At 34.5% G+C, this 16,547-nt stretch overlaps 1 protein-coding gene across 2 annotated transcripts in view; it reads right to left on the bottom strand.

Annotated features, from left to right (window-relative positions):
• The window catches only part of KCNH7 (potassium voltage-gated channel subfamily H member 7), a 466,858-nt gene that overhangs the window by 38,757 nt on the left and 411,554 nt on the right, over positions 1-16,547 (bottom strand). Inside the window, exon 9 of one of the 2 annotated variants that reach the window (XM_010361847.2) lies at positions 15,824-16,023. In XM_010361847.2, coding sequence (XP_010360149.2) covers positions 15,824-16,023 — 200 coding nt within the window. Of the gene's footprint in view, positions 1-15,734; positions 16,024-16,547 lie in introns of those variants that run through there. The other variant, XM_010361848.2, reaches the window with a different exon arrangement.

Here is a 16,547-nt window from a genome sequence, read left to right as displayed (position 1 = left end):
TGTGAGGAATACACATTGGCAATCACCCCAGTTTTCAAATTTGAAAGCAGAGGCAATGTATTGGGAATTTTATTTGTAGAAAAACTAAGACTCCAAACTTAATCCAGGGCTTCTTCAACCATTTTGACTTATCATTGCTGTCCATCAAATTGGATTTCTAAAGTTGATAACAGAATAGTGAGACATAAAATGTTTTCCATTCATCTAATTTTTTGGTTTTATAGAAAAGTAATAAAGGGTAGAAATCTAGCACAGATGATATTTTCACTTTTTACCAGTTGGGTATTTGTTTCTTGGGAATTTTAAGACTGGACAACAATTGTTTTTGAGGGAAAGCGGATGGCTGTATTAGCAGTTATCTAACTTTTTGTAAAATATTGGAAGCTTTCAAAATAGTGGAAGTTCTCTTCCTCTACCTAACAAATTCCCCTCCTATAAAATGTATTGACTGTTACTTAGCACTCTGAATGCTCCAAATACCAATGTATCTACATACATTTTTGCTTCTACCACTTGAGTCATAAAACAGCTGTGTGTGTTTCAAACCTATTTATGCCAGCTGAACTTGTTAGTGGAATTACATAATTCAATCATATAATACATAAAAGAATAAAATTTTGTCTAAAGAAGGAAAGCAGTGTCTCCTCCCCCTGCCTATCCCAACTATGAAAATAAAGGTGAACGCTTCAGAAATCTTTTATAAAGGTGGGTCATTAAGAAAAATGCAACCAGATTGATAGATTAGGTGTGGGATCTTAAATACTTGAAAAGTAGAAATTTTATAGTCACTAAACTCTGATTATAATCCAAGAAATAAGGAAAAACAATTAAAAAGTAACCATAAAAGAGGAGTACTTAGAAATTAAGAACAATATTCGATGATAATTTTTTGATAAAAAAGGAGACAATTTAGAAAACAATAAAAACAAGAATATTTCATTTTAATACCTGTAGAACCACAGAAAAACTTGTATTCAAAGAAATATGTATACTCTTTCTTTATATAAAAGAGTATACATTTTTTGTACGTATGCAAAGAAATATGTATACTATTTCTTTATTTTTGATACCTTCATTATCAAAAATAAAGCCTCAGACAACAAAATAGTTTAATACAACCGTTAAGAATAATAAAGTTATCAAAAAATAAGAAAGAGAGAATTAATGGAGGCAAATGCTGAAAATGAAAAGAATAGTAGCAAGCTAGCTTAAATACATCTAAAGGCGAATTCCTTGAATAAAATCAAATAGAATATATAAATCTTTCAAAGATCTGCTGAAGGAAAGAAGAGAGAGAGAAAAATATGCAAGTTCAGGAATAAGAAAAGCAGATGCATGCGCTGATTCAGAAAATATTAAATATCTTATAAGAGAAGCCTATGTGCAATTGTACAACTGTGGAAGCCTAGATAACATGCATGAACTCTTGATAAAATGTAAATTATTATATTGACTAAGGAAGAAGTAGAACAAATAATTACCAAGTAGAGTGGGAGAGGTGATTAAAGACCCACTATTAAAACAACCAGACGATTTTACAACTGATTTCTTTCTAACAGTTAAAGAGCATATAACCATTAATGAATATCATTATAAAATAGATGCAAAATACTAAACAATTGACTAACCAATAATATCAACAATGTATCAAAAAATCTATAATCAGAAGTCCTACTCACAGGAATTAGGTAAGAAAGAGAAATAAAAGGCATACAAATAATAAGTCAAACTATCTCTCTTTGCAGACGATATGATTCTGTATCTAGAAAACACTATACACTCCACCAGAAGACTTCCAGATTTAATAAACAAAGTTAGTAAACTTTCAGAATACAAAATCAATGTACTAAAATCAGTAGCATTTCTATACACCAGTAACACCCAAGTTCGGAGACAAATTAAGAATGCAATCTCATTTTCAATAGTCACATAAAGAATAAAATATCTAGGAATACAGCAGACCAAGGAGGTGAAAGCTGTCTGCAGTGAGAATCACAATATACTGCTGGAAGAAATGAGAGATGACACAAAAAAATTGAAAAAAACATTTCATGCTCATGGATGGGAAGTATAAATATTGTTAAAATGACCATATAGCCCAAAGCAATGTACAAATTCAATGCCATTCCTGTAAATGTACCAAAGTCACTTTTCACAGAATTAGACAAAATTATTCTAAAATCATATGAAACCAGAAATATGCCTGAATTGCCAAAGGAATTCGAGACAAAAAGAGCAAAGCTGGAGGCATCATACTACCCAACTTCAAACTATACTAGAAGGCTACAGTAACCAAAACAGTGTGGTACTGGTAGAAAAACAAACACAGACTAATGGAATAGGATAGAGAAACTAGAAATAAAGCCACACACATACAGCCACCTGATTTTCAACAAAGTTGACAATAATAAACAATGAAGAAAGGATTCCTTATTCAATACATGATGCTGGGATAACTGGGTAGCAATATGCAGAAGATTGAAACTGGACCTTTATGTTTCTCCATCAACAAAAATTAGCTCAAGATGGATTAAAGACTTAAATATAAGACCTAAAATCAATAAAAACTCTAGAAGAAAGCCTATGAAATGACATCCCGGGCCATATTATTACCAATACCTTTTCAACCTTGGCAAAAAATTTATGACTAAATCCCAAAGCAATTGCAACCAAAACCGAAATTGAAAAGTGGAACCTAATTAAATGAAAGACATTCTGCACAGCAAAAGAAACTATCAACAGAGTAAACAGACAACCTACAGAATGGGAGAAAATATTTGCACACTGTACATCTGATAAAGATCCAATATCCAGAATCTATAAGGAACTTATTAAGCAAACTTACAAGCAAAAAACAAAGAACTCCAATAAAAAGTGGGCAAAGGACACAAACAGATACTTCTCAAAAAAAGGCATACAAGTGGCCAAGAAACATATGAAAAAAATGCTTATCATCAATAATTATCAGAGAAATGCAAATCAAAACTCCAGTGAGATACCATCTCACACCAGCCAGAATGGCTATTATTAAAAAATCCAAAACCAATAGATATTGGTGAGGTTCTGGAGAAAAGTGAACACTTGTACACTGCTGGTGGAAAATGTAAATTAGTTAAGTCACTATGGAAAGCAGTGTAGAGATTTCTCAAAGATCTTAAAAGAGAACTATTCCATTTAACCCAGCAGTCCCACTCTTGGGCAAATACTCAAAGGAAATTAAATTATTCTACCAAAAGGACACATGCACTTGTATGTTTATTACAGAACTATTCAAAGTAGCAAAGACATGAAACCAACCAATACAAGATGCCTATCAACGGTGGACTGGATACAGAAAATGTGGTACATATATGCAATGGAATACTATGCAACCATAAAAAAGAATGAAATTATGTCCTTTGCAGCAACAGGGATGCAGCTGGAAGCCATTATTCTAAACAAACTAACGCAGGAACAGGAAACCAAGTACTACATGTTCTCACTTATAAGTGGCAGCTAGACATTGAATACACATGGACATAAAGATGGGAACAATAGACATTGGGGACTGCTTGAGGAGGGAAGGTGAGAAGGAAGAGTGGTAAGAAAGGGTACCACTGGGCACTATGTTCACTACCTTGGGATCATTTGTACATCAAGCCTCAGTGACACACAATTTACCTATGTAACGAACCTGCATAGGTACCCCCAAACCTAAAATAAAAGTGGAAGAAAGAAAAAATTTTAAAATTTTTTAAAAAATCTATGCTCAAGTAGGATGCATTTCATGAGTGCAAGGGTATTTTAGTAGTATTCATCTTAACATTTCTTTAATTAAATCAATTATTAAGATTTTTATTAAAATAATAATTTTATTATTTTTAATTAAAATTTTAAAATTAAAATCAACTTTTTTTTCAAAATTATTTTGGAGATTCTAGAGAACTGAAAACACCCCAATAAGTGGTTGCTATTAAAAATAGAAAATGAATTTATCTCTTTTTGCTGCTGATACGATTGTATGCTTAGAACATCCAATAGTAAATCCTCAAGAGGACCACCCACCATTCAAACAAACCGGAACAAACCAAATTAAGCCAAACTAAAAAGTACTATCAGAATGAGGTCAAATTGAACCAAACCAAAAAGAAGTCCTTCAGAATTTGTTAAAGAAAAATAAATTGACCCAAAACTTGGTTACAGAGAAAACAAATTGAACCATACAAAAAAAAAGTTATATCAGAATTTGCTAAAGTGGCTGGATAGAAGATAAATAGTTTTATTCTTTATGATCTATAAGCGGGTAAAAATGGAAATGTATAATATATTTTATTTGATTCACTATGCTATATAAAATTAATAAAGATATTTAACAATAAAGGTAAAAATTTTTAGGAAGAAAATGATAAAATCTTATTGAATTGGATTTTGTTTTTTAAGATATAAACCAGTGACTCTCAACCTTGTCTACATATTAGATTTATAAAAATACTGACACAGACTTTAAGCAATTCTGATTTAACTGTTATAAAATATTTCAGATGATTTTAATGTGCAGCATGGGTGAGACTTAATATTTAAATACCAAAGTTATATTTAAATAAGAGTTAAAGTAGACCTACAATCCATTTTCTATATTTCCCAAGAAATAACAGGGAAGAAAAATGGCCAGCTACTGACAAGCATTAGTGACCCACTCCTGGCAAACACAGTAAGGGCATTTATTAGTGGAATAGTTCCCGTTTATGGAGTATTTTTAGCAGGATATATCTAAATAATCACCTATGATAGGCCAATCTTTCATTAATAGATTTAATAGAACATGACTTTCTGGAAAATGTCATATAAGCTGTGTAATGTCCAGAATGTAAAATGTAAATGTTTAATGACCAAAAAAGATTCTGTTTAAGTGTCGTATAATAACATATATCATTTACAGTCCCACGTTAAATCTGAGCCAGAACTCATACTAATATTGTAAGGAAGATCTCTGTGCCTATGCTCATAATTCCTTAATTCTTGAAATTATCAGTAAATCTTGATAGTGGTTATGATTTCTCACTCTTGGGAGCCATATTTAACAATCTGATCTTTGGGTTAATTCAAAAGCCTAACATGGAGTAAGTTGTAACTGAATTTAAAATGTCATATATTTTTTATAGAAGAATAAATGCTCTCAAGTAGCCAGGAGAAATAAGCAAAATAAGATTAGTAAGTGTCGACCTATCTTATCAGATATTAAAATATTATATAAAGCTGCTAAACACAAACCATTTTTTTGTTTGTTTTTTTAGACGGAGTCTTGCCCTTGTCCCCCAGGCTGGAGTGCAATGACATGATTTTGGCTCACTGCAACCTCCACCTCCTGGCTTCAAGATATTCTCCTGCCTCAGCCTCCCAGGTAGCTGGGATTACAGGCATCCCCCACCAACCATGACCAGCTAATTTTTGTAGTTTTATTAAAGATGGGGTTTCACCATGTTGGCCAGGCTGGTCTCGAACTCCTGACCTCAGGTGATCCACCCAACTTGGCCTCCCAAAGTGCTGGAATTACAGGCGTGAGCCCCTGTGCCCAGCCAAACCATTCTTATACTACACTGAGTGGACAAATAGAGCAGCCTTTAGAGTCTAGATATATATCCCAATTATACCCAATGATGTAATGTGTAACGCAAGTGGTATTTTAATTAAATGAAAAAAGGAATGGTTTATTTAATAAATTCTACCATGACTATTTTCTATTCATGTGAAGAAAATAATTTACAAAAATAGATTTCAAACACATTGTGGAGTTCTCTTTCTAAACATATACCAAATCTTATAAAAAAAATTTAGGAAATTATATACTCCAAAGTTTAGTAAGGTCTTTTTAAAACAGGAAAGGATCTATGAGCTATATAATAAAAATTGACCAATTAGACAATATTAAAAAAAAAACAACAAAACTTTTGTATCCAAAATAGTCCTTAAATAAACCAACATACTGAAAAGATATTAGGATCAAATTACAATATGAAAAGCATTAATATCTACAAAGAGTTCTTATTAAATAAAATAATATAGAAAAGATAATTGAAAATATGCAAAAAATGCTATGAATGGGCAATTCATAGAATAAAAAACCAAATAAGGTGTGTGTATGTATATATGAATGAATGAAAAAGGTGCTTACATTTAACAGCAGCTCAGAAAATGTCATTAGAGTAAAAACAAACTTTCATATATCCATTAAACTGGCAAAAATTAAAAAGAACCATAACATCCAGTGCTAGTAAAGGGAAGGGGGAAAAGTACCAACATTGTTGATAGAAATGTAAATTGTTAAGCATTTTTGGAATGTAATCTTATAATAGCTATTAAAATTAAAATTACATATAATCTTTTACTCAAAAATCCTTTATCTGAGAATCTACCCATAAATATAAAAGTATAAATAAGAGAAATATATGTAAGTGGGTTTATTGCAGTATTGTTTGAAGTGGCATGAAATTGGAAATCAAACGAATGCCCAGCAATGTAGCCATTAGTATAAGAGAAGAAACTATTAGTATAATATGTAGTTATATATTATTATATTATGTATTATATAGTTATAGTATATAAAATAAACTAGTATGGAATGTATGTGCCATTAAAATGAATAAATTAGTTGTATTAGCCAACTTGGAGGTATTTTCACAAGCTATTAAGTGAGAAACATGGACTGCACATAATTAAATGATTTTATAGATTAAATTATGCAACTATATGTGTGTGTAAATATGTATATATGTCTGTATACATGCAAATATAAGTATAATTATATTAGCATATAAAAAGGTATGGAAGTTTACACACATAGGTAATAGATAATGGGATGAGTAAAGTATAAAAATTGAAGTATAAGAAACCTTTAAAATGTTGCATTTAAAAGTCTCTCATAAAAAAGTAGAGATGTTGCAATTTTATTTAAGTAAAATTTGTGTATATGAGAAGGCAAATAACTTTTTATCTAAGGAATGCAAGCCCCTTTAAATTATGAGGTCTATAGAGGCAATGACATGTGAGAGCAGTCACGTCTTACTCCCCACCTTAAGCTAAGTAATCCACCTGCTATCGGGACTCTAGACTGAGAGATCCACCAATTGATAGAAATTGACCTAACAACGCTATATGCTAGATACCATAAATCATGCCCTATAGTTTAACAATGTATAGCTAATCACTAACCAGTGCTATTTCTGTAAACCAATGAGAGTTCCTGACAAACAACTTTTCTAATTGCCCACTCTCCTGATTTGTCCCTTAAAAAATAGAAAAATAACAACAACAACAACAAAATGAGCAAAACAAAACCAAAAAATCTTTGAGCCTGTCCTTTGTTCTCTGGAGCATTTCCCAGTGTTTCCCAGCTGCAAGTCCTCAACGTCGGTCTAAATAAACTCTCTATATAAATTTTGCTTCAGTTTCTTTCTTTAGATTGACACATATCTATGAAATGTGCACCATCAGAGAAGATGCTTCCCAATTTAAAAACAAATTCTTATCAGGCTATGATAAGTCTGTAAGAGGAAAAAAATGGACGTATATGATATGTCACAAGTATGGTTGCAAGGTGATGTTACATCGGGGTGTTGTCTCTAAGTGAAAAGATATAAAGTACTTTTTAATTACTGTAAAACAAATTTTTGTACTGTTTGATAATTTACAATGATTCTGTACCTTAATTTGAAAAATTTAGGTCTTCCTAATGTTTCCTTTAACTTTGCTTCAGTGATTGGTGAAGATATTTTTTCTCTTTAAGAACTGCCAATATAAAAGCCATAAGCGTATGAGAACCAATCATTAATGTTTAATAACAATTTTTTCAAAAGATCTCAATTCTGTATGCTAAGATGGGTGAGAATGAAAGAAAAGGGAATAAAGCAAGGTGCAGATTTAAATTTCCATTGAATGTTATTCTCATATTTAGAAAACATGAGATACAAATGTTATGTAACCTAGTACTTTTTTTCATTCTGACCACTGTCTACATGCTTCCACTCTGCTTTTACTCCAAGAATGTCTATGTCTATGATTACTCTAGGCCAGCCTATATATTTTTGTTTGTCTTTTAGAAGTCTGGTGTGTAAAATTTTGCACCATGTAGCTGTTTTTCTGGCATTATAGTCGCCTTTGTTCTTTAGATATCTAGTCAAAGAGAATTGCTTTATTACAATTCTCTGACCTCACTGTGGTGTTGCCTGCTATTAAATATTAAGAATAGCTCATACACTGGGCGCAGTGGCTCACGCCTGTAATCCCAGCACTTTGGGAGTCTGAGGAGTGCAGATCACAAGGTCAGGAGTTCGAGACCAGCCTGGCCAATATGGTGAAACCCCATCTCTACTAAAAATACAAAAATTGGCCGGGCATGGTGGCAGGTGCCTGTAGTACCAGCTACTGGGGAGACTGAGACAGGAGAATCGCTTGAACCTGGGAGGCGGAGGTTGCAATGAGCTGAGATCTTACCACTGCACTCCAGCCTGGGCAACAGTGTGAGACTCCATCTCTTAAAAAAAGAATAGCTCATAGACAAAACAGATAAAATTATAGTTAGGCTCTGGGCTAAATCCGTATCTTGGAAAACACATTTTTCTAGCACTCACACCTTTCTATTCACAGCACAGAATCAGATGATAGCTTGAGATTCACCTCTATGATCCAAGTAAAATAATTTAGCCTTTGTGGAGAGTGAGTCTTTGGCTTATTTTCCCACTATGGCCGGTTTTCCTAACCGCAGACATGTTTTAGCTTTGTGTGGGTTGCACAGCATACTGATCTAAGAAGATTAACAGAAGAGAGGGCAGAATGAATGACAGCATATATGGAAATGATTCAGCATAGCTCTGGAGTGTTAAAAATGCATCATCACAGGTGATGCCCCCCCACCCCAACCCAATAAAGAAAGCTCTTATCAGATGGTCCCTAAGGTGAACGTAAAGTTCTACTGGGGGTGGCTCACCTGGATAATAGGAGCCCAAGATGCAAAGTAAAGGAGATTTCTTTTTAGGTATATCTGGCATGAAACATGTAATGATTATGTATTTTTTCCATCCACGCTCATCCACATGGATTGCAATATGTCTAAACTGAGAAAAACAATTAAAATATATCTAAATTTCTTGAGCTATTGCTGCTTTAAGGCTATATGATAATTTGGTCTAAGATGAATTACATCTGAATGTTTTCACTTTTAAAAAAATGATTATGAAATATGACATATTGGGTGGACCATTTTCATATCCATTTATAACATCAATCCCAGTCCACTGGGTATGTCTTCTACTAAAGAAAATATTGGGCTTTTATTTTTGAAAAAAAATTGTGGATGCTTTGATTCCATTAGGTTTAAGAAATGCTGAGTTATTCTAGTATTTGAATGAAAAGAGAATTAAAATCATATTTCCAAAGAATATGTTATAACTGAACTTTGATGATCTCTATTTTTTATTAATGGCTTAACCTGTGTTGATTATCAAGTGATCTGAAACTGAATTGAGTTGAGTTATTCCTGTGCTCCTAACACTCCAAAGTTTTTTGAAACACATCATACCCTTCAGCATAAGAAATTCCACTCTACAGTTCTATTCAAATAGGAACATTATTTTAAGGATTTAAAAAACAATTTGAGACATCATTTCCACCTTCCAACTACTGTAAGAGTAAAATTATTAATAAACAGAGAAACTGAAGCATCAAAGTAGGTTCACCACCTCAGTGTAATGCTTCTGTAGACTTTTTATAGTATGGAAGGCTCTAGGGCATACTGTCATTATTTTTCCAGACTTCAAATGGGCTAAAGGTCAGATCCTACCACTGAAGAACTCACTTTGCATAGAAGCACCATGATTACAACTGTAAATAAGTCCTCCTTGATGATGGTTGGAGACCACGATGAAGTGACCATCATCACTTGTGAAAGATGAGCATGTACCATTTGTGACCTGAAAACATTAGATGCCTGTCTTAAGCTTGACATTGCTCATGTCAGGGGGCTCCAGATGCTGTTTTCTTGTTCTTTGTGATATTTTGAAGCACTGTAGGGTAAGTAGCCTTGGTGTAAAATAGGAAAGGCAAGTGAACTTTGCCTTTTAAAAGCACCTGCTATTAAGGAGCTGGCTACAGTAGGTGATCATGAGTGATAAATTTGTGTGTTCATAGTGGTAGACTTCTTGCCAGTGTGAAATTTTAGTACATTCCCAGTTTCTGTAGAGCCAGGCAATTCCTGTCAACTAATCTACACGCAGATGACAACATCTTTTTAAGTGCATTGTGCAAAACTATTACTTTAATTCAACTCTTAAATGGTAACTAGGTGTTTATTTATAGAAAACCAAAAGGTGTGCCAGTCCTGTGGGTCATTATCATTTAAATGTACGTTTTGGTCAATCTTTATGCCCCCTTTTAAATGCATGAAGGATTATCTGGATATGAGGGCATCATATTTCTAAAATTTTATTACAGCTGTATGATACACATATCAGTCTAGGTCAAGGACTGTATTTATCAACATCAGTAGATTAAAAATCATTAGAAAAAAGTAAGGGAGAGGAAAGCAATACAGTGAAGGCAAGCCATGCTACTTTGCAAATTTTGCTTTTACATTTCTGATGGAGTATATTGTCACAAGGATTGTTTTCATCCGAGTTGCTGAATTGAACATAACTGAAAGAGTTCACCATTACACTTCACTATGGTGTATCAAAACACTCTGTGATCTTAATATAAAGGTCTGGCCCAGATGAAGTCTTTTAAATAAGTGTAGAGAATGATTGTAACACAGTTTTTGATGGAGTAGTGTTAGACTGTACATGCAGAGATAAGCTCTGTGTTAGTAGTGGAGGCTACTCTGACAGATCACAGAGAAACTAAAAGTTGTGCAGGTAAAGAAAGTCAAATTTTTATTAAAATGTTCCTTGGAAATCACATCAGCTCCAAGCAACATAAATTTCTATTAAACAGTATACCATTCTTTTTTTTTTTTTTTTTTTTTTTCAGGCGGAGTCTCGCTCTGTCGCCCAGGCTGGAATGCAGTGGCGCGATCTCGGCTCACTGCAAGCTCCGCCTCCGGGTTCACGCCATTCTCCCGCCTCAGCCTCCCGAGTAGCTGGAACTACAGGGCCCACCACCACGCCTGGCTAATTTTTTTTTTTTTTTTTTTTTTGTATTTTTAGTAGAGACGGGGTTTCACTGTGTTCGCCAGGAGGGTGTCAATCTCCTGACCTCGTGATCCTCCCGCCTCCGCCTCCCAAAGTGCTGGGATTACAGGCGTGAGCCACGGCGCCCGGCCTACAACATTCTTTATTATTCTCTTTTCCACTTTTAACTGGCTTTGTTCATACGGTCCATTACAGGTCTATACTGTGTCACTCAAAATCTCACTATGACCTAAGTTTTTTAAAGCCGATTAAGCTAACTCAAAAGCTCCAAAATCTCTCCCTGTCTTGAGCTACACTTCTATCTTGCACTTCCTCCTTTTTCAGGATTCATCTAGTCTCTGCTTGACCTAGGAAACTGAACAATGCAATGGAAGTACCATCAAGTTCCCTTCTAACCCTGCAAGCTAATACCTTCACCCTTTCTCTTTTCTTTCCTGCCTGTCTTTAAGAAAAACTTACCTATCCACCCAGATGAGAGTTTATATCTCTTCCTAGGCTCTTATTCCAACCACTTTCTATGTCTTTCTCTCAAAATTTCCTCCATTAATGTCCCAGGCTAAAAAAAAAAAAAAAAAAAAAAAAAAAAAAAAAAAAAAGGAACTATTCCCTTTTCTTACTAAAATAAATGAAAGAAATGAAAACTGTTTCTGGATTACTGAGTACCTGAGTTGGGGGATGGGGAAGCAGATAGGTTAGAATTGCCATCCTCAAGCAGAAAAGCTCCCACAATAACGGTTTTGCACATTTAGCATATTTGAATTCTGGTGCTTTAAAAATATTGGAAAACAACAAGTTTGATGAAATTGCAGAGAGGTTAAGTGACTTGTCCAAGAGTAGTGGCAGACTGAGAGTTAGTTTTTAAGTCTTCTGAATCTCTATTCTGCATTTTTTATATTATCTGGGCATTATTTGGTGGGGGCAGAGGTGCTATTTTCAGGTAAGGAGTAAATTCCCCATTAAATGCTCATACAGGCATTTATTCCATGCAATTATAATATTAAATTTAGGAGTAGCCTCTGCCCTAAATAGTTTATTTCTCTTCATCCAGAAAAATACATGGACCATGGTCATTGGAGTCCTTCTTTGTGTGTGTGTGTGTGTGTGTGTGTGTGTGTGTGTGTGTGTGTGTGTGATGTGAGGCCACTTGCTTCTACACTGACATGAAAGATGATTTTCATTACTGTGGTAGTGCTGTAACTAAAACAGTGTTAGGTAAGCTCAGAAAGTCTCAGACTATATCAGAAGACAGCTTTGATTTGGAGAAATTCATTGAGATGCTATCAGTAATACTCTGAAAAAAGTATCTCTTCACTCCTATTTAAAAATGTTGGAGGTAGAGGGAAGAGAGTTTTCCCTCTAAGAGAGTTAACTTCTGCACATCTTTCATATGATTTTTACTATTCCTAATATGAGATCACTCTCAAAAGAACATGATCTAGGCCAGGCGTGGTGACTCTCGCCTATAATCCCAGCACTTTGGGAGGTCAAGGTGGCAGATCACTTGAGATCAGGAGTTCGAGACCATCCTGGCCAACATGGTGAAAGCCTATCTCTACCAAAAATACAAAAATTAGCCAGCTGTGGTGGCATGTGCCTGTTATCCCAGCTACTCAGGAGGCTGAGGCAGGAGAATTGCTTGAACCCAGGAGATAGAGGTTGCAGTAAGCCTAGACGGCACTGCTGCACTACAGCCTGGGCAATAGAGCAAGACTCTGCCTCAAAACAAAAACAAAAACAAAACAAAAAACTGTGATTCTTTCAGTGGTTTCATTATTCTGGCCCATTTCCTTTTGTACTCTGAACCATCTGGCTCAATTAAAAGGGAATCCATACTTGTTCCCACAGTGCTTTAAGTTTTGAAACATTCTGGCAATAGCTTTTACACCAAAAGGATATGGCCACACTTTTTAGGTCAATTATTTCTTATTTTTTTGGTCTATCAAACAATCAAATGGTTTTGTTCATAAAAATAATTTTAGGTCAATCAATACCGTGTCATTGAGTATCTTGTACTTCATTTGGACGTGGTTGAACAGTGAAAATGACCTGAAATGTTTCATGATAAATTATATTTAAGGTTATACTTAAAATATCATGTAATGCTGATGCAAAATACAAGTTTAGTGTGCTTTTATGTGTGACAATACATAAATTTGAATGATTTTAAACTGCGATTAAATTACAATTTAGTTGACAATACATAGGGATTTTAAGTGTGGTTTTGGAGGTAAAAAAAATCCATTTTGATTTTTTTAACCTCTCAATTGTCTAAGGGTATAGTTGTTTTTTCTCTAATCAACTTTGTTTCATAAGTAGTGCTTAACAAGTAAGCATCTTCCATTTGCTGAGTGTTCAGAGTTATCTTGCAGTTCGCTTACTCACTTTGCAGTCACAAAATGAGAAATGTAGACACTGTACACAAACAAGAAGTCCATGCAAAGTCAAGCTCTCAAAACCACATGCAAGACTCAGCGGCACATGGTTTAGAGCTCACACACTCCAGGACGATGTAATACAGGCATGCAGATGAGAGGAAAGAAAAACACCTACATCATGAAAATAGAAGATAATGAAAGAGAATGACATTTTATTTATGACAATTATCTAATGCAAACCGTATACCCATAGCCTTTACCAGAGTCGGGATAGGGGCAGAGAAGTGAATTTTTATGGGGACTGGGAAATTGTATATAAATATTGTTAGAGGTCAAGTCGTTGTTAAAGTTAAGGATTTCTATTCTGTACTTGGCCTCTTCCAGGTTGTCTTCCCCAGTTTCTTGCTTTGTATTTCCTCAGCTACGTCATGCAGAAAAGATCAGAACTGACATTGGAAATCATTTAACAAGCTCTAAACCTGACAGATAACAAGGGTGTTCTCCACAATTTACACGAGAATTAAATTGGATATAAATACCTCCTGTTCTTACCGGTGGGTGTTGTGATTCCATTTATTAAGGTGTGAAGCAGACAGGAAAGAGATAAATCTTTCATAAGTACATTGTAAATAGGCAAGTGGTATATAAACCATATTCATAGGTAATAGAGTCAAACAATGAAAGGTAAATAGTTGTCACAAAATCGACTTTATCACAAAAAAAGGTCACAAAACTAGAGTTACATGGAGGGGGGTAAAATAATTGTTTTGCTACTGTTTTTGAAATAATCTGGCAGTATGGAACAACAAAAAATGAATGATGTGTTTTGATTAAAAATTCTTGACACTGCTTCAGCCAACCCAGCAGCAGAGAGTCCCCAAAAGATTTTGAATGCTGACACCTTTGTTAAACAATAACAGTGATGGAAATATAGAAAAGTGATCAACATGTAGGTGCTCTTTCTTGTGAGATTAAAGTGTTCCTTTGGGGGATCAATTTACAAATGAATTTTCCACAAGGAACTTTGGGATGATTAGAAATGACTCATGGGGTTTTGCGTGAAAAGTGCTCATTTGATTAGCTCTTCAAATTAACATTTTTGTCATGGCATGTCCTTCTCAATCAAATACATCACACACAGCTATGATAAACTTATCCATATATAAATATTACTTTCAAATTGGGTAATATTTGCAGTGCTTTCTGCACCATTCCTGTTAATTTTGAACCCTTCTTTCTTCATTAAAGTATTACTGGTTAAAGAGAAAGTACCATTTTAAATTGTACAGGCTCACTTACACAAAAATTGTTTCATGCAATTGACATAATTAAATGTGAGTGCTTTTATTTTCTGAGAAATTCTTAGAAACAGGGTCCTTGCCCAGTGGAGGAGTAGCCATATGGGAAGCCACCATATTTTTATTCCTTTGCTTCTGGCGCTCTATGATACATCATCGAATTTGGATTTGCTGTATAATTTATTTAGCAACCAGCCTTTATAGCCAAATTGCAAGGTAAAAGAAAGTGGGCACTTCTCCTAATAATAAAAAGAGGTCTTTGGACTACATTAATATCATTAAAATTGTTGATTAACATCATTAAAAGTTTTGAGCAGTGATACAGGAAGGGAAGTTATGACAGGTGATTGTTGATGTTGAATTTGCTTAAAAGGTGAAGGAAAAATGTGAAGGGATCCATATTTCCCCCCTTGAAAGGAAAGATGCATTAAACCAGGTGTAAAAGGGCACAGCGTAGATTGTTTAAAATATAGAAAAAAAATTCTTAAAAGTGTGAAACTTCCTATCAGAAAATGCTTATGTATACTTAAGCTCCCTGACCTCTCCTATAAGTTTTCAATTTCCTGTCTTTTAAAGTGTGTTAACCTGGGATCTCTGTTTGGGGGCATCATAATTATTACTGTTTACTTGCCAAACCTTATTGCAACTGGATCCAACTATTTTTGGGGGGTGTTGGCAATGAGGCCATGCAGTAAAAACCCAAGTCCCAGCTAAAGCAATGCTGTCTCTCACCAGAAGTGGGAACTCTACTACACACAGTTATATCAGTTTGCATCATGTTATAATGCCTTTGCCACACAGTATAACTAGATATAGCACCATGCAATGCCATGAATTGAGAATGAGAGACTATCTCCAGGGGAGAAAATACACATCTGAGAGAAGAAAACAAAAGCAAGGGGTTCAAAGCTGGTGATTCTGGCTTTTATTCCATTTTGGCTATCACTATAATGCCCGTGGCACTTTCATTTTGGAAAACAGACATACATACCATGTTCATGTCAATGCCATTGGTGTAAGTCCATGCGTGCTGGAAATATTCTTCAAGACGTTGCCTCAGAGGGTTGGGGATTTGGTGAAAGCGAATGAATTCTTTTACTCGCAGCATCTGCATGTGGTACCTGGCAGTTCCCGAGTATAGTCTTTGGATAATTGCAGATACATTCCCAAAAATGCTTGCATACATTAGTGCTGGATTGGATAAAAAACAAAGTTATGGGGGAAACATAGGCATGTTATATATTGTTAGAGTATCAAGCATGAGGATTTTGATTATCTCAGTCTAGTGAGGATTTACCATTGGATCACGGGGAAAAAAAGAAGTTAAACTAAAACTGCTTTACATTTCATAATTTTAGTGATAAAGCTGGAGAGGGAAAGTATCCAAATTCATCATGGATTCTAAATGAAAGTGAAAACTCACATTGTTTATAATATCAGCTTGTGGCTGGGAGCATTGACTAGAGAGAAATGCATTTGAAATAAACCCTTTCATTTAAAAAAAAGGCATGTCATGGCTCACCATAAATACATTTTCTTGAAAAAAATATGAGGCAAAAGTGTCTTTTAGGGATTTAAAAACCCTTTTTGAATTGGAGTTAACATATTAGTTTTAAATTGTGACTTATTTCTGCCTCTCAGCCTCAAATCTAACTTTGTAGAAGAAAAATCTATTATTAAATTTGAGATTATTTTGAATACATTAGGTTTGTTAA

The sequence above is a fragment of the Rhinopithecus roxellana genome, chromosome 14, assembly GCF_007565055.1.
Source record: "Rhinopithecus roxellana isolate Shanxi Qingling chromosome 14, ASM756505v1, whole genome shotgun sequence".
Classification (NCBI taxonomy): Eukaryota; Metazoa; Chordata; class Mammalia; order Primates; family Cercopithecidae; genus Rhinopithecus; species Rhinopithecus roxellana.
Note: the sequence above shows the minus strand (reverse complement) of the source record. Positions and strands in the feature narration are given on the sequence as shown.